General features: G+C 35.1%; 2 protein-coding genes across 2 annotated transcripts in view; one reads left to right on the top strand and one right to left on the bottom strand.

The window, feature by feature from the left end:
• Nucleotides 1–23,307, top strand: part of LOC137642728 (CD109 antigen-like) — a 231,099-nt gene that overhangs the window by 185,654 nt on the left and 22,138 nt on the right. Inside the window, exons 24-31 of the mRNA XM_068375553.1 lie at nucleotides 4,144–4,283; nucleotides 5,111–5,244; nucleotides 6,045–6,283; nucleotides 7,076–7,240; nucleotides 7,488–7,681; nucleotides 9,245–9,419; nucleotides 9,730–9,835; nucleotides 10,165–10,241. Of these exons, the coding sequence (XP_068231654.1) occupies nucleotides 4,144–4,283; nucleotides 5,111–5,244; nucleotides 6,045–6,283; nucleotides 7,076–7,240; nucleotides 7,488–7,681; nucleotides 9,245–9,419; nucleotides 9,730–9,835; nucleotides 10,165–10,241 (1,230 nt within the window). The remainder of the gene's footprint in view (nucleotides 1–4,143; nucleotides 4,284–5,110; nucleotides 5,245–6,044; nucleotides 6,284–7,075; nucleotides 7,241–7,487; nucleotides 7,682–9,244; nucleotides 9,420–9,729; nucleotides 9,836–10,164; nucleotides 10,242–23,307) is intronic.
• Nucleotides 12,773–23,307, bottom strand: part of LOC137642229 (sulfotransferase 1C4-like) — a 12,023-nt gene continuing 1,488 nt past the window's right edge. The window contains exons 2-8 of the mRNA XM_068374760.1: nucleotides 22,773–22,943; nucleotides 22,393–22,538; nucleotides 20,387–20,591; nucleotides 19,625–19,751; nucleotides 15,447–15,613; nucleotides 14,992–15,115; nucleotides 12,773–14,168 (exon numbers count right to left, since the gene is read on the bottom strand). Of these exons, the coding sequence (XP_068230861.1) occupies nucleotides 15,456–15,613; nucleotides 19,625–19,751; nucleotides 20,387–20,591; nucleotides 22,393–22,538; nucleotides 22,773–22,943 (807 nt within the window). The 3' untranslated portion in view covers nucleotides 12,773–14,168; nucleotides 14,992–15,115; nucleotides 15,447–15,455. The remainder of the gene's footprint in view (nucleotides 14,169–14,991; nucleotides 15,116–15,446; nucleotides 15,614–19,624; nucleotides 19,752–20,386; nucleotides 20,592–22,392; nucleotides 22,539–22,772; nucleotides 22,944–23,307) is intronic.

The raw sequence follows: 23,307 nt of genomic DNA, 5'->3' as shown, positions 1-23,307 counted from the left end.
CATGATGATTTTTTAAGGATCTTCGTCCGGATCTTGTAACTGCTGCTCCTCGTTCGCCTAACGTCAGAACTTACACTAGGCCTAGCTACTTCGAAGCCGTTGTTGTTAAGCTAGTGCTCTCTCGCTCTCCTAGAGAGCGTTACGTTGGCTAGGCGACTGGTTTTTGCACCAGGAAGAGTTTTAGGGATACAGCCTTTGATTTCCCTTCTTTTAAACTGGCTTATAGAGCGAGAGTCTGATAGGACACGAGAGAAGTTCTCGGCTTGGGAGTTCATGCCTCTGCCCAGATAGACTTCTCAATTCTGGTAGACTCGCCCTGGCGCCTAGCCAGGAGACGCTCCAAGTTGTTTACAGGTCAACTTCTCAACTTTTGTCGAGCCTTTGAAGTTTTGCTGTATTATTATGTCACACATAACAAGGCTTCCAGGGATGGTAAATGGTTCCGCCTCAGTCGCTAACCCCGTCTGTTGCCACACCTGCTCCCGTAGACCCTAAATGGGCTTTGCTGCAAGACATGCAGTCCAAGCTTGTGTCCTTGATAGAGGACTTAAATACGGAGAAGAACCTTCTGGCCAACAACCTTCCAACCGGTTGGTTGTGCGCCCTGTTGACGCTGAGGTATCCTGCTCGCGTCTGCCAGTTGAGGTGGTTCCTCCACCGATGCGACCCAGTGTGGGTTGCCAGTCGCACGTTGACGTTAAGCGACGCTCGGAGGTGGTTGTTGACGTTCAGTGTGTCACTAGGAAGACGTTCAACAACCAGCAGAGGTGACTTGTTGTGACGCAGTGCGTCAACCTCAGCAACCCGGTAGGGTGTTGACTGCACAACCCAGACAGTCTAGACAGTTTCGGGTTGACGCTGTACTTCCTCGCGCACCCATGGTTGTTGACAGTTCACAGACTGTGCAGCAGTGCCATGATATTGCGTCCGGCTCCGTCACGCATCCACCAGTGCGACCGGATTCAGCGAGTCAGACGTTGCCCACTCCGTTGCCGTTTCCTCATCAGTTTCGGATGAGGAACCCTCTGATGAGGACGTTGCTGAACAAGACGATCAACCCCCAGCCCTGCTATCCATCCAGAAGATGCTGAAGAAGGAACGCTGCCCAGTCAGGCTGTGGATGAGTCTGGTAGGGACACTGTCGTCCGTGGATCAATTTGTGTCACTAGGAAGACTACACCTCCGTCCTCTTCTATACCATCTAGCTTTTCACTGGAAAAAGGACAAGACACTAGAAGCGGTCTCGATCCCGGTTTCCGGAAAGATAAAGTCTTGTCTGACTTGGTGAAAGGACTATATCAACCTTAGAGAGGGTCTTCCCCTGACTGTTCAGACTCCCAACCACGTTCTCTTCTCGGACGCATCGGACGTAGGCTGGGGTGCGACATTAGACGGTAGGGAATGCTCGGGATTATGGAACTCGAGTCAAAGGACAATGCATTTCAACTGCAAGAAGCTACTGGCAGTACGTCTGACCTGGAGAAGCTTCAGGTCTCTCCTTCAAGGCAAAGTGGTGGAGGTGAACTCGGACAACACCACGGCTTTGGCGTACATCTCCAAGCAAGGAGGGACCTACTCTCTGACATTGTACGAGATCGCAAGGGACCTCCTCACCTGGTCAAAAGGTCTAGACATTTCACTAGTAACGAGGTTCATCCAAGGCAACTTGAATGTCATGGCAGATTGTCTCAGTCGGAAGGGACAAATAATTCCAACAGAATGGACCCTCCACAAGGATGTATGCAAGAGACTTTGGGCCACCTGGGGCCAGCCAACCATAGATCTCTTCGCAACCTCGATGACCAAGAGGCTCCCAATATTTTGCTCACCAATCCCGGACCCAGCAGCAGTTCATATAGATGCCTTTCTACTAGATTGGTCACATCTAGATCTATATGCATTCCCTCCGTTCAAGATTGTCAACAAGGTGCTGCAGAAGTTCGCCTCTCACGAAGGGACAAGGTTGACGCTAGTTGCTTCCCTCTGGCCCGCGAGAGAATGGCTCACCGAGGTACTTCGATGGCTAGTAGACGTTCCCAGAACACTTCCCCTAAGGGTGGACCTTCTACGTCAGCCACGCGTAAAGAAGGTACACCAAGGCCTCCACGCTCTTCGTCTGACTGCCTTCAGACTATCGAAAGACTCTCGAGAGCTAGAGGCTTTTCGAAGGAGGCAACCAGAGCGATTGCTAGAGCAAGGAGAACATCCACCCTTAGAGTCTACCAATCGAAGTGGGAAATCTTCCGAAACTGGTGCAAGTCAGTATCCGTATCCTCGACCAGTACCTCTGTAACTCAAATAGCTGACTTTCTCTTATATCTGAGGAAAGAACGATCTCTTTCAGCTCCCACTATCAAGGGTTACAGAAGCATGTTGGCATCAGTCTTCCGTCACAGAGGCTTAGATCTTTCCAATAATAAAGATCTACAGGACCTCCTTAAGTCTTTTGAGACCACGAAGGAGCGTCGTTTGGTTACACCTGGTCGGAATTTAGACGTGGTACTAAGATTCCTTATGTCAGACAGGTTCGAACCGCTACAATCAGCCTCCCTGAAAGATCTCACCTTTAAGACTCTTTTCCTGATATGCTTAGCCACAGCTAAAAGAGTCAGTGAGATTCATGCCTTCAGCAAGAACATCGGATTCTCATCCGAAACGGCTACATGTTCTACAACTTGGTTTTCTAGCCAAACACGAGCTGCCTTCTCGGCCTTGACCAATATCGTTCGATATTCCAAACTTATCGTATGGTTGGAAATGAACTAGAAAGAGTCTTATGTCCTGTAAGAGCTCTTAAGTTCTATTTAAAATCCTTTACGAGGCCCGTCTGAAGCTTTATGGTGTTCAGTTAAGAATCCATCTTTGCCTATGTCAAAGAATGCTTTATCCTATTTTATCAGACTGTTAATACGAGAAGCTCATTCCCATCTGAATGAGGAAGACCAAGCTTTGCTGAAGGTAAGGACTCACGAAGTTAGAGCTGTCGCAACTTCCGTGGCCTTTAAACAAAATAGATCTCTGCAAAGTATAATCGACGCAACCTATTGGAAAAGCAAATCAGTGTTCGCGTCTTTTTATCTTAAGAATGTCCAGTCTCTTTACGAGAACTGCTACACTCTGGGACCATTCGTAGCAACGAGTGCAGTAGTGGGCGAGGGCTCAACCACTACAATTCCCTAATTCCATAACCTTTTTAATCTTTCTCTTGAAATGTTTTATTATTGTTTTTGGGTTGTCCGGAAGGCTAAGAAGCCTTTCGCATCCTACTTGATTTGGCGGGTGGTCAAAGTCATTTCTTGAGAAGCGCCTAGATTAGAGGTTTTGATGAGGTCCTGTTGTATGGGTTGCAACCCTTGATACTTCAGATCCTAGGGGTCGCTCAGCATCCTAAGAGGATCGCGAGGCTCCGTAAGGAAGACGTACTTAAAAAGGCAGAGTAATTGTTCAAGTCGACTTCCTTACCAGGTACTTATTTATTTTATGTTTGTTATTTTGAATAACTGCTAAAATGAAATACAAAATACTTAGCTCATAATAATGTAAACATGTAATGCTGGTCTCTACCCACCCCCCTGGGTGTGAATCAGCTATATGATCACCGGCTAAGTTTAATATTGAAAAATGTTATTTTTATTAATAAAATAAATTTTTGAATATACTTACCCGGTGATCATATATTAAAGGACCCTCCCTTCCTCCCCAATAGAGACCCAGTGGACCGAGGAGAAAATTGGTTCTTGTTTACTTGGAGTACTAAGTACCTGCTCGACAGATGGCGCTGTTGATGTACACCCCCACCTGCATAGCGATCGCTGGCGTATTTTGACCGTAGGTTTTTCTGTCGAGCAACAGAGTTGCAGCTATATGATCACGGGGTAAGTATATTCAAAAATTTATTTTATTAATAAAAATAACATGTTTAGTACTAAAATGATATATCTACTGTAACTGGTTACTGAACAGTGCAATCTGGGATTATTGAGTCCCCCAGAGTAAATTTGGGAATAGGTGTCATTATTGTAAATATTTTTCTGCACAGATCAGATTAAATTAGATTTGTTTCTTTACCATTGTTTGCATGTGTCATAGATTTTTCCAGCCAGATTAGTTCCTAATAATGTTTTGAATTCATCTGATTAACAGCCAGCAAAGCAGTTGGAGCGAGACGGATATAAAAACGTATCTCTGACGTCACAAGTTGTGTTGGCTTTGGTTGATATCCAACCGAGCCTTCAGGGTGGTCTTCGGAGAAGGACAAGTTTAGCCAAAGAGAGAGCAGTTAGGTAAAGCTCCTACTTACTTCCTCTTTCTTTTTTAACACATTCTCTACAAAAGTGGTTGCTAAAAATATTTGAATTATTGATATGGTGTATTTAATAGTAAAATTACTTATAAAAAAATCTCCAATGTATAGGGGTTGAACTATATTTTTTGTTTAATTTGCCCTGCTTCTTTACACCAAGTTTCAAATTAATTTTATTAAAAAATATATTAGTAAATTCATTTTCATTTCCTTTGCAAAAGATTCTCTACAACAAACATGGCCTGATTACAATTCTGTGTACTAACTCCATGATAATTTGGAAAATAGATGTCATTTTTTGTTCTATTATTCTGCACTGATTCTCAACATGCAAGTCAAGAAAGTAAATGTCTAAGTTTTGTAATATATTTGAAAAACCATGAATTAAAGGAGAAAATCTTGTTTCACATTGTATTTCATTACTTCAAATATTCTAAGGTTTTTTTTTAAAGTATACTGTATTATGTAACCTCAAAAATCATAAATAATTATATTGGTAAATGACAAAATATCAAGTGCATAGTATGTAGTAGTAAAAATTCTTTCCAGGGAAGTGGTCTTTATTCTGTAATTGAAGTGTAATAAAAAGGTCATTTACGGGTATGGCTATTAAGTGTCATTTCCTAGCCCGTGCTTGAAATCAAAACTTTCATGATGACAGGCCGAGTGACAGAGCTCCCTCTGAGTAGTGGAAGCTTGAAACAATATAGAATAAAAGAAGCAGTGATTTTTATTTTGAAGTTAGGGTTTGGGTAGACTCCATATTGCTAATTTCATTCTCATATTTTAGCATGATTTTCTTTCCAGCTACCTTGAAAAAGAGCTTGATAGCTTGGGTGATCCTTATGATGTTGCACTGGTTGCTTGGGCACTCACTAAAGCAGACTCTCTCCAGAAGGAATCGGCCTACATTAAACTTCATAATATGCGTAGGGAAGATGGTAAGGCTCTCTCTCTCTCTCTTTCTCTTGTTCAAAAAATATTCTTGGAGGAAAGCCAGACTTTACTCTCATTAAAAGGTATATGTTCCTCTCAATTCCAAAATATAATCTGGAAAAGAATGATTAAATGAGAATGTATGTTTTCCTGTTAGTAGTGCCACATAATAAGTGAAGCATCAGTGTTTACTGGTGCAATGAATTTGAAAAAAAAAAAAAATCAGCTCTGAATAGAATACTGTATAAAATAGTTCATGATGAAACCTGTAGAAAGAGCTTGAGAGAACTTTCGTGACCCTATTTACAGTAGTGTGCTAGGATATTAAATCAACAATTTAATAGATATGTTAATTGTACTTATTCAGCAATTAATTTGATGTTTTAATGGAAGTAGGAAAAAAAGGATAGCTTCATGAGAACTTGTCTTTTTCTTTAATGTTACAAGGGAGAAAAACTTCAGGTACGTTACAAGGAGAAGTAACACCAGGTAGGTTATGAAAATAATTGTCGTTTCCATTGAAAAGCATAGATACTGATGAGCACAGAGAAAGCATGACAGGCATGCAAGGACTTTATACGTTCCACCTATTTCTCAACAAAATATTTCTATTAACTAGCCTTTTGCATGTGGTCCTATATGCACAAACATTTAGTCCTCTTCAGTGTTGTAAATGTGAATTCTCATCATAGAAAGATAGGCTATAATTCAAAGTATGATATCTTATCCTTTAGACCTTGCAGGGTTTTCTGAAAATTAAACCACAATAATTTTTTTCAGTAAGAATTTTGTACTTTCCCATCAGGCAATAGAGTGTATTGGTCTCGCGAACCGGTGAGTTTCAACCCACTGGCATATGAGGACAGCCAGAGACCATACATCCTGCCAAAAGATGATCAAAAGTGGGATGCCCATGCTGTAGAGACGACAGCTTATGCCCTCCTTGTGTACCTTGCTCGTGATGGTATTGGCATTATTCAAGAGAACATTGTTAGATTTCTCGCTGTCATGCGGGAACTTGATGGAGGCCTCATTTCCACCCTGGTTAGTTTTTCCTGTTATGATAAGTTAACTGCTGAGTCACAATTCTAGACTCATAAAGTTTTACCAAATTATGATTTCTTAGTGAGGTGAAAATTAAGAGCAAGGTAAAGTTCAAGTTGTTACCCAAGGGAACATAGAGCTTTCTGGTTAGGGAATGGAGAAATTCTACATAGACATAAATGTACTTTGATGGTTGAAAGTCTGACATATTCTTTTCTCTCTTGCAAGGGATTGATTATATCTTTCGTATCATGAATTATTTATTTATTTTTTGTCATTGGATTTGAGAAAGTGGGAATTTCTTTGAATGGGTAACTTTCATTCATATATTCTCGTGCTTCTTGCTATATTGACTTGATGAGTGACATAGATATTAGTTGAAATTTGTTGAAAATTTAAGTTTATCTGTGAAGAACTTTCTAACAATATGTTCAGTTATGTTCGTCACAAAAAGGAGAATACATGATGCAAAACTGTTTAAGCCTCTCCTTACATGTAAGCTTAATTTATGTCATGTCATAGAACTCTAGCTCAGAAAACTCAGAAGCCATTAATGTACAACAATAAATACTATATTATCCTTTCTCTATGTTCAGCAATAAAAGTGAATCTATTAGTTATCTTCACTAGCTAATTTTGTATATTTAATGATATCTGTGTTAGAATTTTTGTTTTGTGATGAAGGATAAATATAAAGATAAATGTTTTACTTTGTCCTAATGTAAGGATCTTCATGCACCTACGTGAAGGCAAGTGTATTTTATCAACATCTTGTTTCCTTAATTTTTGCAGGACAGTGTTGCTGCTATGGAAGCTTTGGTTGAATATTCATACCGAGCTCGACTGCGTGATGTCACCGACATGAGGATCATCCTGGAACACTCCGCCAATCCTAACTTCACGGTGGATCTTCATCTTGGAAATTCCTTTGATTTAGCTTCTATGAGAACATATGAGGTACCTCATTATGGCTTTGATTAAAGAAAATTAGTAAATGACAAAATAAGTTATATTTTAAGTAATCCTTATCTGTATCTTAAACTGTTTGGTATGTACTTAAACAGGAATTTGAGTTGCAATTACTGCATTCATCTTTTTATTCATTTGTTAATGAAATACCAGTTATAATAAGGTTTTCTTGACAGCAATTTTCTTGGAAGCTAACCTCACTAATGCTGTTGCACATTTTCTTATTTCATTAAAGCTTGAGAATATTTGGGGACATATCAGCGTTGTAGGCCATGGATCTGGCCAGGCATTGGTACAGTTGGACTACAGTTATGGTGTTGATTACGAGCCTCAGATTGACTACCCACCAGTGCCAGCTTTCGATTTTACTGTTGAGACAAAATTCTTTGGCAGGAATAACTCTCACCTGGCAATCACCACATGTTCAAAGTAAGAATAGAATGTTTAACTTACTGATTGCTGTATAGGGATATTTTTCTTTAGTACTTTTAGTGAAGTGCTGCACCAAGGAATTGCAGTGGGGATAGATAATAGGTTAAAATGGCACATACACAGTATTTGAAGTATTGTACTGTTATCGGCATTACTTCAAGAGATTGAAAGCTGTGTTCTATGATTTACCATTAGATTTTTGTAAGTGGCACATTAATTCATACATTTGAGAAATTGAGTGGATATAGTATTGTATTACTTTTGTAATATTTCTTACCAACTAAAGTTATTCATATATGTGATCAAACCAATAGTAATAAGTAGCATGTAGATCATTACTGTACTATTGATAAAAGACAAACATTTACTGTTGATTACAGTATTATTGTAAAAAACATTGTAGGCCTACATTAGTACTACAGGGTACGAGTAACTTTGAAATGGGAATAGGAGCATACATATTTGAATTTGGGTTACGACTACTCTATTGCATCGACCTGTTAACAAAGATTTTGCGCAGCATGGGCATTTTTAGTAGACAGATACAAAGAAGACTCGCTCAATATGCAAAAAAAAGTCACGCAGTGCCTATGCGCCACCTTTGCAGTGTTCACAATGCGCTCACCCAGATAAGGCTTATGCAGGACAAGCAGCTAACCAATTTACCAACCATACAATGGCTCATTTCCATATTATTTTGAGGAAAAAGCAGAAGCAGTTGTATCTAGGTAGATTACTTGTGAAAATAGAACAGATGAGTGTAAAAAATTATGAGCAAGTGTCCAGATAGGATAAATTGAGTAATTCATTTAGTGATGAGGAGTGTCATTCAAGAGAGAGAACTCCTGATAATTTACCAGAATTTTTTATGGAGGGAAATTCTCCTTTCAAGCAGCAACTCCCTCTTCCTTCTCTCTTATTTCCCTCTTGCCAGCAACAGCTCTCCTCAAAGTATAAGTTAATTTTTAAGTTGTAGTTTTCATTGTGAATTATTAATTTTCATTCATTTCTGATGTTAGAGGTTATAATTTGTATGATAATTACCATTATAAGACCTTTAAGCCTTATTGAATTTGTATTTATAGACATGTGGAACACATTGTGTGGGACACCTTTGTTTCTTATGAGAAAAACTTTTTTAGGATATAAGTATTTAAGTGTTGTGAGCTTGTTCCCAGAGCAAATTAAACCTGCGACTCAAGCTGCTACACTACTTTATACAGTATGAAGAGTTACAAGGATTTTGATAAAATCTCAAGTTTAAGAATTTGAGGGTATATCTAGTGATAATTTTAAGATGTGTTTTAGTTTTTTAGTTTTTCCATCAATTTTCCAAAGTAAAAAAGGGTAGGCTCAAATCTACAGACTAGTTAATGACTATATTTTATTATCATTGCAATTTATAAAGTATGTAATCCTTTTAAAAAGCCAAAAAGACAAATCTCTCAATGATGAAACTCTTATAGCATAGAATTTCCTTATATGGAAACTCAATTTTTCATTTTATTTACAGTAGTTCCATAAAATTTCATCGTGATTTGAATCTATCTCCGTTTCCAGATGGACTGATGTGGAAGAATCTGAGACGAGCGGCGTGGCTGTGGTCGAAATCCATCTTCCGTCTGGTTACTATGTAATGCAGGATGACCTTATAGAAATTGTCAACTCCCGCACTGTCCGTAATTTACGGTGGGCACTTCGGACTGATACTCAAGTAAAATTCTTCTTTAATCATGTGAGTCAAAGGCATTATTTGTATCAGTATGCTTTATTATAACATTCAACGCATGCACATCATTGACATGAAAAAGGGAGTTACAGTATTATGTTAAAAAGCTAAGTGCAGTAATACATGAAGAAAATTCTACAAATCATATATGATGTAGATAAATATTTCTTTATAATATGTGCAGTATAAACATAAGATAGAGAGACCTTAATAGCAACACTTGATTATTGTTATTATTGTACTGTATAATTATTAATATCATCACCCTCATCATTGCCATTACTATTATTTTTTCTTATTAACTTCCTTCTAACAGTTAGACACCCAAGAAACATGCTTAACATACGAAGTCGAAAGATGGTATCCTGTTTCAAACCACTCTAGGTACAACATGGCCAGAGTTTATGATCTCTATCAACCAGGTACGTAACTATATTATCTTCTTTTATGAGACATTTCTAGGGGTACTATTTTTGTTAATATCATTATTAGTAATGTTATTTTTTTTATTACACTCACCATTATAAAAATTTTAGATCCTATTTTCAATATTGTTTATGTATTCATGGGTGCAACAACTTAAAACATATGATCGAAACTCTACAAAGGTTTTTTATGTAAGAAATTATGCTAATTGAGACACTTAAAAGGCCATTGTTATTAATTATTAGAAAATATGCCTCAATTACCATTTGCAGATAGAAATCTGATTACATTATATGTTTATGTATATGTCCTTTTTTATTTTCAGAGCGTTTCAACATGACTATATATGAATTGTATCCTCTTTATGGGCTTGATGTATGTGAAGTCTGCGGCTCTTATCAGGTGAGTGTCTCTTGGAATTTTTTTTATCTTTATGTGTACATGCTAATATGACTCAATCCAATATCTTTGTCTCATTTCAATGGAGAGAGGGACAGAAGGAGTAGAGCTTACACCCAAACAAAGTGATTGAGTAGCATCTTGGCAATCATTTGGACGGGAATTTGAGACCCGCTCAAGCCTATAGGTCTACCTACTGAATCATCAGCAGCCATTGCCTTGCCCTCCTTAGTCCTAGCTTGATGGAAGGGGGCCCCCTCGGGCACTGATCATATGTATATATGATCAAGCTCTAGGACATTGTCGTGTCCCTTGCCTCTGCCATTCATGAACGACCTTCAAACCTGTAAATAAGTCTCATATCATCTAGAAATATTCTGCTGTATAGCTTGAGTGTGGTCATACACAGAGGTATTTCATGATACTTTTATGTTAATTTTTTAACTAATATGAAACAAGTCTATAGAATTTTAGCAAGTTTGGGATGAATTATTGAGAGATCACAATTTAAGTATGCAGTCACTATTTTTCTGTTGTTTCAGTTTATCTTCTGATTGAAGAATTTAACTTATAATACTTTAAACCCAGTTGAACAGTTCTTAGAACACAAGTATTATTCTTGAATAAGTGAACAAGCTGAGAAAACAAGAAAGCTTAACTTTAGATACCTATACCGCAAATTCACAGAGGACATAGCCTGACATCTGTTCTAAATTAAATCAAGAATGAAGCTTATTTTAACTTTAAAAGTACCATACAATAACAGCAAAATTACCATGGGTTTTACCATAAAAAACTTTACAGAAAATTATTTTGACAAAATAGTGCCTTCGCAATGTCGGGGTAACTGCCTTTATTAAATTACTCTACATTTTCATAAGTAGTTGCAGTGATTAACTGCAACTACTTTTTGAAATTAACTTGAAAAAATTTAGAAGCAACCACATTCTAATCCTGCTTTCAAGCCAGTTTCTGGAAACAAATATTTGTGATAAGAAAGGTGTATATTATGTAACTTTCTCATATGGAAATTTCAATTTTAGCTTATGACAATGAAGAAAAGTGAATAGCCTTACTCATTAAAATTGTGCTTTTCTGATGGTGGAATTATTGATGATGAATGATGCAGGAATTTTAGCAAAGTACAATACTTTGTTTTATTATTTTAAATACAAACAGTGTACTGTAGATTGTTGCTGAAGTCTTCTATGCTTTACTATGTTAAGTATTTTTTTATATAAAATGAGTTTAATCCTGCTTTAATTTCTTTTATTATTGTTATTATTACTAGATAACTAGGCTACAACTCTAGTTGGAAAGGCAGGATGCTATAAGCACAATGGCTCCAACAAGGAAAAATAGCCCAGTGAGGAAAGGAAATAGGTAAACTTTATGAGAAGTAACAAATAATGCATATAGAATATCTTAAGATCAGTAACAACATTGAAATAGATGTGTCATATATAAGCTATGAAGAGAGATATACCAGCCTCTTCAACATAAAAACATTCGCCAAGTTTGAACTTCTGAAGTTCCACTGATTCAACTACTGTACCTGTTTAGGAAGATCATTCCACAATCTGGTCACATCTAGAATAAAACTTCTAGATTACTATGTAGTACTGTGCCTCTTGATGGAGAAGGTATGACTGTTAGAATTAACTGCATTACTACTACTACGTACAGGGAGGTATAGCCTGGGAAGATCTGAATGCGAAGGATGAGTAGAATTATGAAAAATCTTATGCAACATGCATAAAGAACTTTTAGAACGACAGTGCCAGAGATTGATATCTAGATCAGGAATAAGAAGTTTACTAGACCAAACGTTTTTGTCTAACAAATTAAGATACGAATCAGGAGCTGAAGACCAGACAGGAGAACAATACTGTACTCGAAACAAGGTAGAATAAAAGAATTAAAACATTTCTTCAGAATAGATTGGTCATGAAAAATCCTAAAAGACTTTCTCAATAAGCTAATTTTCAGTACAATTGAAGAAGAAACCAACCAAGTGTTTCCAGGGGCTAGAGAAAGTTTATAAGAAAATCAGCAAAGATTTTCTGCCGTTCCTTCTCTAACATAACATAGATCCTTCCTTAAGGTATAAGCTGTTGGATGCAAATTTGAATGGTTGTATCCTTGGTATCATTATCATTTTGTTATAAATACCATTTTATTTATCAACTAATCTGAAGCCTTTCATACTTCAAAGCTTCAGCATTCTAACTTTGAACTTTGTGATGTTTGATTTCTGGCCTAGGGATTATTATAATTATTATTATTACTAGCCAAGCTACAACCCTAGTTGGAAAAGCAGAATCCTATAAGCCCAAGGGCTTTAACAGGAAAATGCAGCCCAGTGAAGAAAGGAAAAAAAGGAAATAGATAAACTAAAAGAGACATAATGAATAATTAGAATACAGTAAAATATTTAAGAACAGTAACAACATTAAAATAGATCTTTCATATATAGACCACAAAAACTACAAAAAAAAAAAAAAAAAAAAAAAAAAGAGAAGAGAAATAAGATGGAAAAATATACCCAAGTATACCCTCAAGCATGAGAACACTATCCCAAGACAGTGGAAAACCATGGTACAAAGGCTATGGCACTACCCTAGACTAAAAAATGGTGGTTTGATTGTTAGTATAGTTGATATTTACATGTTTCTGGTGGTGAACACCAATGAATTTCTACAAGCAAGAATTGAAAAGTCACAAAGATTTTAATTTGTTTTAATAAGAGGTAAAGAGGATTACCTTAATATTTATTAATTAGACAGTGGATGGCTGGGAGATGATGTTCCTAATCCCCTATACGTTTTAATGTTAAATGTGGATATTATGTAGAGAGGAAAGATAGTGATCTAGAAATTAACTTTTTCATTGCTTGAATGCTGATATAGGCACTTAGGAAAAGTATCACCCCAAACTTAACATAGATTTCACCCAAGGAAAACACTCAGGGTTTATCCCCAGCATTGAAAATTATCAAATAAACACATAAGTAACAAATAATAAAGATTACATTAACCGAACAGTAATGTAACTCAGATTTGAGGGTGATTAATTCAACAAAATAGTACATGCAGGAGCAGTACTTCCTTTTGTAAAGTATTAATGTTATCATGCACATCTAAAAAAGAAACATGAGTGAATGTTATGAGGGAAGGAATAAATTCCTAAACTCAAAACCATATCAACAAGATTTTGTTCTTATTAGTAAAGAATTAATACTATTTCAGTCAATTCTACTAACTCTAATGTAAAAGTAATTGATGTGCAGTACAGTGTTTTTTATTCACAAAATACTTATAGGATTATTATGTTATGTTAATACAATCAACTTACAGTTAAATTCCTTTTTATAAAGGTTTCTTGTTCTATAATCATTAACAGTTATCTAATATTAAATTCAGTTGCACATTTCAATTATCCCGAATCTTTAATTTTCCCACTACTGTTTCTCTCATTGTTTGGATATCAGAAGTATCTTTTTTAATAATTTTATAATTTAACTCACGTAAGTTGAATATTTTTTATAACTAAAAGAGTAACTCATAAAGGACTATTTTTATAGGAGACTCCCTCAAATAGCTTCATCGAGTACAGTGATTTTCATATGGCATACACTAAGTATTTTCTTATCAATGGCAGTATTTTCCTAAGCATCACCAAATTTTCTCTATGACCAGTTTAATTTCACTAAGGTAACTCTACTTTATACTACTTTGTTCATTTACTTCGTCCACCCAAAGCTCATAACTTAAAAAGCCTTCGTCTGGTGAGCTGTGAGGTGCTCATTATTTCACTGAACAATACTCTCTGTGAATGTGATTCCAAGAGGGGTTAATCTTTTAGCAATCCAGTCTTCTATTTTCTGTTCCTGTTCAGGGGTTAGTTTTGATTTCCAGGTGTTGCTTCGACCTGAAATGCAAAAAATTATTAACTATATTATCTTACCAAGTGAAATCAGTGTCTCTAAGTTATAGAAACACATATAAAAAAAGAGGTATAAAGTTCTGTACTCTATATAAATGTGGAGATCTATTTTCAGTTGCTCGGAATATTAAATAAACAGAAAAGACTTAAATCATCCAAAATCACTTTGTACAATGTCAGCAAAAATTACTTGTGAATATAGGGATATTATTCCTTAGAACTAGAACATATGAACATTGCTGTCTAGAACTAGCATCTATCTTTACATATCAAAGAAAATTATTATAGAAACATGTTTAGAGTAAGTTATACTTTTATATAATATTGAGGTTAAAGCCTGATATATATTTATAATCAAAAGAATAAACTAACATGATCTGGAGAGAAGTACAATAAAATAGAGATGAGTAATTACACTGAGATAAGTTGACCAACAAAGATGCATAAATAAAATACAGTTGAGAAATAAATATAATGTAAAGTGGTAAGACATTATAGTCTAGCATTTGAACATCTCCTATTTATGAATTTACTAAATTTTGTTTTGGGCAACTTCGTCTCTGTACAATTCCTCTTAGTGGGATATATTAGGATATATCTCAATAACTATCTATTTGCAATGGAAATAAAGGTAATTTTCGAAGAAAACGGAAGTTTTTCTATAGAAAAAAAACATTCCTTTTATTAGGCAAGGTTCCCCATCCAAAACTATGATAATACCCCTCCTAGAATTCCATTTATCACAGATAAGACCCCAACTTAAGTTTAACTTACAACTGTTAAGGGAAATAGTGAACCCACAAAATACCTTCTCTGAAGAATCCTCCATGTTTCTCAATTATGTCTTCGTTCATGACACCGCCCTTTGGGTTGTTGTCTCCCCAGAGGTCACATCTTTGCTTCATCTGCTCAAAACTCGTGTAGTGGCAGATCTGGAAAAAAGAAAACCAAGCAAGATGCGGTTTTCATTTCACTGATGCGTTGATAGCATTTCCTTGACTTTGTAGTGGTAAGAGACATTTTTTAGTGTGTTTTTTTTTTTTTTACTAATCTAGTTGCTGTTTTTAATGGGGTTTTTATAATGCAATTCTTTTTTTTACTATATACATGATAGCTGTGCATATAGACACTGCTACACCATATCCTTCTTTGTTCAGTTTTTCCTATACCCTGTATAGCAATTGAAAAATATCTACTTGCCTTTGACAATGGTTACTGCTAAGCTATTTTATTTAAATCTATCAATCATCGAGTCCATGATACCTTTGTCAGCTACTCTGTTGAAAGCCCAGTGCCCAGAAATGCATTCAGCTTTTCCAACCCCAAGATGGGATTCGATTTCAAGTCTTCGTAGTACATGAAGAGTAGATTTTCGTGATCTCTTTTTTCCCATGCTTCTTTCATGTGCAGCCAGTAGGGTCCATAGACCACTAAGAACACAATAGATGAACAAAGTTTAAACATATAAAAAAGCTATAATAGAAATAAAATTTAAAAAATGGGGTCTGATCTATTCACAGAATAACGATGCTCATTGCTAATCGCAAATGAATTATTTATTTATAGTCCATTTTCTTGTTCATCCTTTTTAGGCTTAGGAAATAGAGTGAAAGGTTAAAACTTAAATTATATGTAAGTTAAGGAAAAGCTAATCTTGTTCTAGGGAAGGAATATATTTAGGTTATGCATGATGTAGGGAGCTTTATATAAGTAAATTATGTCTTTTATATTTTCATAATGTGATGGCTTAAATGGAATAACTTTGAACGGAGTTGCAATAACTGAATAAATATGAACAAAGTTTTAATAACTGAATAACTTTGAACAAAGTTGTAATAAATGGGTAAATTCTCTCTAAAGCTAAATTAAATACTTCTGTACCAGTTTCCAGTTTATGGTTTCTATAACCTCCCATATTTCAAGAATTAAATCTGAGGTTTCCTTCCTTATGAAGCACTTGTTTTCCTTACTTTAATAGGGCATGAATGTATGAGCATTTGGCTTCCTTTTCACATTAACCTTTGGATGATAATATACTTTTGGATTAGTCGTAGAATTTATATATATATATATATATATATATATATATATATATATATATATATATATATATATATATATATATATATATGTATATGTGTGTGTGTGTATATATATACATATATATATATAATATATATATATATATATGATTATATATATACATATATATATATATATATATATATATATATATATATATTTGTGTGTGTGTGTATATATATACATATATATGTATATATGCTTATATATATATATATATATATATATGTGTGTGTGTGTGTGTGTGTATGTATATATATACACACACACATATATATATATATATATATATATATATATATATATATATATATATATATATATATATTACACATATATATATGTATATATATATACATACATACATACATACATACAGTAAAACCTCCTTATCCTTGACATTCGGTTCCAACCCCACCCCTGCAGTTAAGGAATTCCTTGAATAACAGGCAACCTATACTCTACAGTTGTTTGAAAATTTCTTTCTATGAAATACAGTACAGGCAATATTGATATCATTACCTCTCTCTTCCAAATACACATATGACTTAATGTGCTGTACTACACTAAACTGTTGAGTACAAGAACGTCATTCCACGCCTGTCTGTTTATGGACGTTTTGTGCCAGGCTATACCTGCAAATTTTCTTAGCTCATCAATCCATCATTTTCTCTTCCTTCCTTTTATTCCTTTCCAGTCTCTAGGGACCCATTGTGTTATTCTTAATGTCCATCTGTTAACTGTCTTAAATCATTATGTATCCTGTCCATGTCCAATTCTTTTTCTGACATGTTATTAGAATATCTTCTGTTTTAGTTTGTTCTCATGTCCATGTTGCTCTTTTCTGCCTCTTGGTGTTAATCCCCTCATTATTCTTTCCATAACTCTGAGTTGCAACTATAGCTTATGCTCTAAGGCTTTAGCAAGGCTCCAAGTTTCTGATGCATAATTTGATACTGGTAATGCCTGATTATATACTTTCTTTTTAGAGAATGGGACAATTTACTTTTCATACTCTCATTTTGTCTATGAGAGCTCCCCACCTTGTGCTTATTCTTCTTTAAATTTTGGTCTTGTGTCTGGCCTAAATGTGCATATTCATTAACAATCTCTTGAGGTTTGTCCATAAACCATATTTGTTGTCACTTTACATTTTCATTGAACGTTATCTTAGTTTTATTCGTACCGTATTCATTTTCAGTTGTACATTTCTGCCATTTCTATTTAAATCTTCTATCATCTTTTGCAATTCCTCCTCACTAAAGAGAGCTATATCATTTGCAAATCTTAAGTTGTCAAGGTATTCCCCATTAATGTTAATTAATACATTTTCTTAGTCTGGATTTTTAAAAACTTCTTTTAGGCATGTTGTGAATAATTTAGGAGAGATGGAGTCTCTTTGTCTAACTCTGTTCTCAATCGAAATTTTCTCACTAGCTTTATGTAATTTAGGATTGCTGTACTTCCGGTATAGCTATTTTCAAATGTTCGGGCATAAGATTCATCTATTCCTTGCTTTTGTAGGACTTTAATTACTGCTGAAGTTTTGATAGAAGCGAAAACTTTCTCAAAGTCTATAAATGCCATACATAGTGGTTTGTCATATCCTCTTGATTTTTCCATTAGCTGGTTAATTACATGAATATGGTCAGTTGTTGGATATCCACTTCTAAAGCCTGGCAGTTCTCTTGGTTAATTAAAGTCTAGCTGTTTTTCTATTCGACCTAATATGATCTTTAGAAATATTTTGTATTTTACTGAAAGTAAAGTTATTGGGCGGTTATTTTTCAGATCTTTTGTGTCTCTCTTTTTGTGATGTAAAAAAAAACGATAAAGTTTTTCCAATCTGTAGGTATAAAGTATTCTTGTAGAATTTTTTTTCTAAAGTTCAGCAAGTTTTACTACTATAAAATCTCCCATCTATTATTGAATTACTGTTAGTCCATCTCCTACTGTTTTGCCTCTTTTCATGTCTTTTAATGCTTGCTTTACCTCTCCTACTGTTATTTTTGGTATCGGTTCAAATGTTTCATGACTTTTATTGTCAAAATTATTTTGTACAAGTATATGACTATTGTTGTTTTTCGTCACTACCTCCCAGAGCTGCGTCAATAGGCGTAGGAAGATGTGATGATGATATCAGTATTTTATAGCATTGTGTAGAAATCTACAACTATTATCACTTTGTCTCTTTTGTTAACATTTCAGTTATCATCCTTTCAAGCAAACATCTGTTAATGCCCTGTTCCAAGACTTCTTTTCATCAATTTGACGCTTCTTTCTCTCTTTAGTGTTTTCTCAATTTTGGTTTGATAGTGTTTATGAACGTCTTGTGTTTTTAGTTTGTTTATTGTTTTGGAGAGTTTTGCTAATTCTGTTTCATCTCTTGGATTTTACACATATTTCCAATCTTGTCTTTATTAGGATTTTGTCTTTTCTGATAGTTTTCCTTGATCTTGTTCAGGAACTTTTCCACCAATCTCTTGTGCTGACTCCAATACAAATTTGGTTAAATTACTGTTCATTCTTCTTTACTTGTTTCTATTTCATCATGTAGGTGGGAGTGGCTATTTTTTATTGCTAAACTAATCTCGTCAGATTTTTTTTCTTAGTACAGGAGTATTTATCTTCTTTCTTAAAATTATTTTCCTATTTCTTTCCTTAGATCTAAATTTTTTTCCTTCTAATCATTCTATATATCGAAGTGTTTGGATATTATATATATATATATATATATATATATATATATATATATATATATATATATATGTGTGTGTGTGTGTATGTGTGTGTGTGTGTTGTGTGTGCATGTGTGTATGTATATATCTTTCTGTCACACTCAGTGGCATTGCCCAACGTATAAATACTCGTTCTCTCCCTGTCCCTTGGGTAGCGGGAGAAAAGTAGTCATACCCTGGTGAGAGTGGGTGCATGTGTGTGCATATCTATCTAAATATTCAGCCTTCATTATTGGCAGGTCGTGTACACTGATATATATATATATATATATATATATATATATATATATATATATATATGTATACTGTATATATATATATATATATATATATATACTGTATATTTATATATATATATATATATATATATCTTTGGTGTGTGTGTGGGGGGGGTTATGTATATACATAAGTATGTGTGAGGGCTTTATAAAAACAAAAATATAACAGTTTAACCTTATCCATCACAATGAACATAACTGTCATGTGTAAATAGGCCATAAGACTAATCTAAAAGCACATAAAAATCCTTTACTGCATTGGATATTATGGTTAAAACACAAGCCAAAGAACCAACCAAACTAGTAAGTTAGTGAGCAAAATGTCATGAAATCAGTTTCTTACATTCGTCGTTGATGAAGGACTCACAAAACTCATCGAAGGATCCGGAGTAGCTCATGGATTTGAATAGACGGACGTGGTGGTAGTAGGATACAACGACGTCTTTTGGGTGCCTCGCTAAGTATATCACCTGGAGGAGAGATTATGATGTGATATAGGTCTGAGTTTGAAAGCTAGGTGACTCTGGATCATTATGTGTATGAAATTATGAATATTACGAAAAGTGTATCATTAGTTTTTGGCCACCTTTCAAGAAGTGTGTGTATATATATATATATATATATATATGTATATATACATATATATATATATATATATATATACACAATATATGTATATATATATATATATATATGTATACATATGTATATATATATGTATATATATGATATATATATATATATATATATAGTATATAATATATATGTATATATGTATATATATACATATGTATATATATATGTATATATATGATATATATATATATATGTATATATATATATATATATATATACTGTATATGTATATATATATGTATATATTATATATATATATATATATATATATATATATATATGCAGCACTGATATTATATCCATGTAATACGATATTCCGGGAAAGGAGGGTTATTGAAACCCACTTTTTTTTTTTTCTTAATTGCATTGCTTTTTTAAGCGGATTACATCTTTCAGTGGGATTACTATTTATACCGTTTGGACATAGAAAGGAAATGTAAATTTGTTGATGAAATATGGATATGCTAACCTTTGACTTGTCAATCAACGAAGGGTCAAAGACAGAAAATGGTAGATGGGTCTTGAAAGTCCTTGGTTGCGAGATCCCTTCGCTGAGTTGCAAGAAGAAGCCATCTGCAGGATCTCTACCCGGACACAATCTTTGGAATTCTTTAGAAGCCAGCGTTGTATTGTCAGGAGGGGGGAGTAATTCAGAACGAAGAAACATATCGCACCTGAAAATGTTATATACAAATGCACTTGATCGTGTGTTAAGCTGGAATCATACTAGTTTTTTTTTCTTTTTTTTTTCCACCAGCATCAAGCCGTTGCTGCCCAAAATGGAAAGCATGAGAGCTTTTTGCTCGATATATTGGCTACCTAACTAGATGGGAAGCAGTGAACATGACGTCAGATGTAAACAAACAAGATGGCGGCGGCAAATAGGACGTGCTCTTGCTTGGCAATTTTAGGTCAAACAAGCCTCTAGAGTTAATAAAAATCCTGCTTTGTTCAGTCTGTGGTAGTTGTAGAATTCTTCAATTCACGTAATATACTGATAATACTGCAACTGTTGGAACAATTCCTGGGCATCATGATGATATCAACTGATCAGTTTCGTTTAACTTTTTCCTTTTAGCTCTTCAAAACGCTAGATCGTACTGTGACGCTACAACATTTTCGCTTGCTATCATCAGCTGGAGGTTGGCAAAAACCTCGAGCAAGAAATGACTTGTGTGATTCCACAATTCTAATGTGAGGGCATTTGGTGAGCCCTTGCAAAATCAGATGCTGTGTTGCAAGAATTGACCTTATTGTCCCATACATTCGCTAAACTTTCCAGTGCTTTTACACTACTGGCTAGCTTTCTTCCATAAACCCCATTTTTTTTCAAATGCAATAAGCCATTACTGTGTAAGTTTTCAGATTTATTAATAATCTTATTGCACTCTTTTTAAAGTAAAAATGACAATTAATGGTTTGGATATATTTATCATCCCAGCGGGCTGCTAAGTAAGAAGAACGTGTACCGACATAAGGTTCGTTGTATATTCCTAGACTGGGTTAAGTCTTTGGGATGCAGATATCTGTGGTTATCTACGGATAGGTCCCTGATTATACACGATATCTTAACATAGTCGTTTTGGGGGTTAGAACCCTGTGATACCTGATGGTGTTTCTCTTGTAATATCACTCGCAGAAATATTATACAGTAGGAATGATCATCAGATTTCAAGACTGTTTGCTCTTGGATATTTTCTACCCGTTGGTCATTTGTCTAAGAATATACACGATGTAGTTGTATTGCGACTAACATTGTTCATAAGAGAAGCTGACTTCATAATGTAAGCTTCTTACTTAAAATGTAGGACACTTTACGAATCTTCCCTTTATTTATCCTATCTGGTTTTTTTTTTTTTTTTTTTTTTTTTATCTTAAGTGGGTACGTTCCCCCTAAGACATGGTATGCGAGGTCATGAAATTTGTACAGTATTTGTTTCACATCGATGTTCGCTCAATTTGGAAGTAAGAATTGTAACGCACATGTATTCCAAGCACGCTCATACACTGTAATGCTATTCCTTATTTTTTTCTCTTGCTCTCTCCTGCATTGATAATAGAAAAACCCATTTAAGCTGGCCATTGCATGTTTCACTTTGTTGGAATTTTGTGCCATTGTTGCCCTTAATCATTTGTATATAAGCTCGTTATCTTGTTGAATAAAGTAAGTTACATTCACCTCCTCTTTCTGTCAGTATCTAACAGCTACCTTGCGACAGAATGATTATGCTCTAAGCAAAATTATCACATGAATTACTTCTTGTGATGTTTTAGACACCAAAAACTAACCATTCTTTATACTATTGATGCAGGAATTGCTTTGGCAAAATAGCATTATATCCATTTTGTGAAGTAGTTATTTTTTAATCTCTGCTTAATGATTCAACCTTATTGAGGAAAACTATATTTCTGCCAAAAGAGTAATGATGAAACAAATCTGTCTAAAAGAGAAACGAGCGTATTTTATGAACTTACTCCATGAAAGGAATTCTGAGGTTAATTGCCTTGTTTTGTTCTGGGTTGTTTATGTCCGGGTTGTTTCTCATAGTCCATGTTATTTCCTGCATCCATGTAGTGCCACATTTCGGCCACGTCATCACCAACAGGTCATCTGACTCGAACTGTAAAAATAACTTCAGATTCTTCAAGATATCAAACCCGTGACTCAGTGAGGCTAACATTGAGTTTAAGACTGGAGACACTAATTCATTTGTTTTGCAGATAGGAAGAATTATATAAATACAATTTCTCTTGCATGGTATCAATAGCGTCAGGTTTGATAACATTAACATATTCTCGTTCCTTGTTTTAGCTATAAAATTGACCAGGAAAGGGAACCGTCTTAAAGAGCTTACCTTGAAATCGTAAATTTTATCTGCGAAGAGCAGGTAATCTGCTGGATAAAGCCATCCATGAGGCTGTAGCCGAACCAGCCCGCATGTTATACCCCTCCATTTCCTCTGCTGTTCTTCTGCTTCTTCGCCTTGAAGCTTTGTAGCTAAATGACCACTGGTCAGTCTCATTTCCTGGAAAGATACAGACCTTGGGAGAATTAAGTACATCAATAAAGAGGTAGGTCACTCTCGAGCACATTGTAGTATATGGCTAGTAAGCCTCCCCTCCAAGGAAGCAGATCCACTATCTTTAGTCAAAGGCTGAAGGACCTTCCATTGAAAGAATGAGTGTAATTTTAGAGGCGTTAAGTGGTTGTAAGATAATGCCGATAGTGCTACATTGGATCCCACTTTCTTTGGTTACGGATCATCTTTCTTTGCCTACACTTACACCTAATAGTCTAGCCTATTTTTTCTACATTCTCCTCAGTCCTCATACACCTGAAAACGCTGAGATTACCTAACAATTCTTCTTAGCTCAAGGGGTTAACAACTG

This window comes from Palaemon carinicauda, chromosome 6, assembly GCF_036898095.1.
Source record: "Palaemon carinicauda isolate YSFRI2023 chromosome 6, ASM3689809v2, whole genome shotgun sequence".
Taxonomy (NCBI): domain Eukaryota; kingdom Metazoa; phylum Arthropoda; class Malacostraca; order Decapoda; family Palaemonidae; genus Palaemon; species Palaemon carinicauda.
The sequence above is the reverse complement of the archived record's forward strand: the minus strand, read 5'-3'. Positions and strand labels throughout refer to the sequence as shown.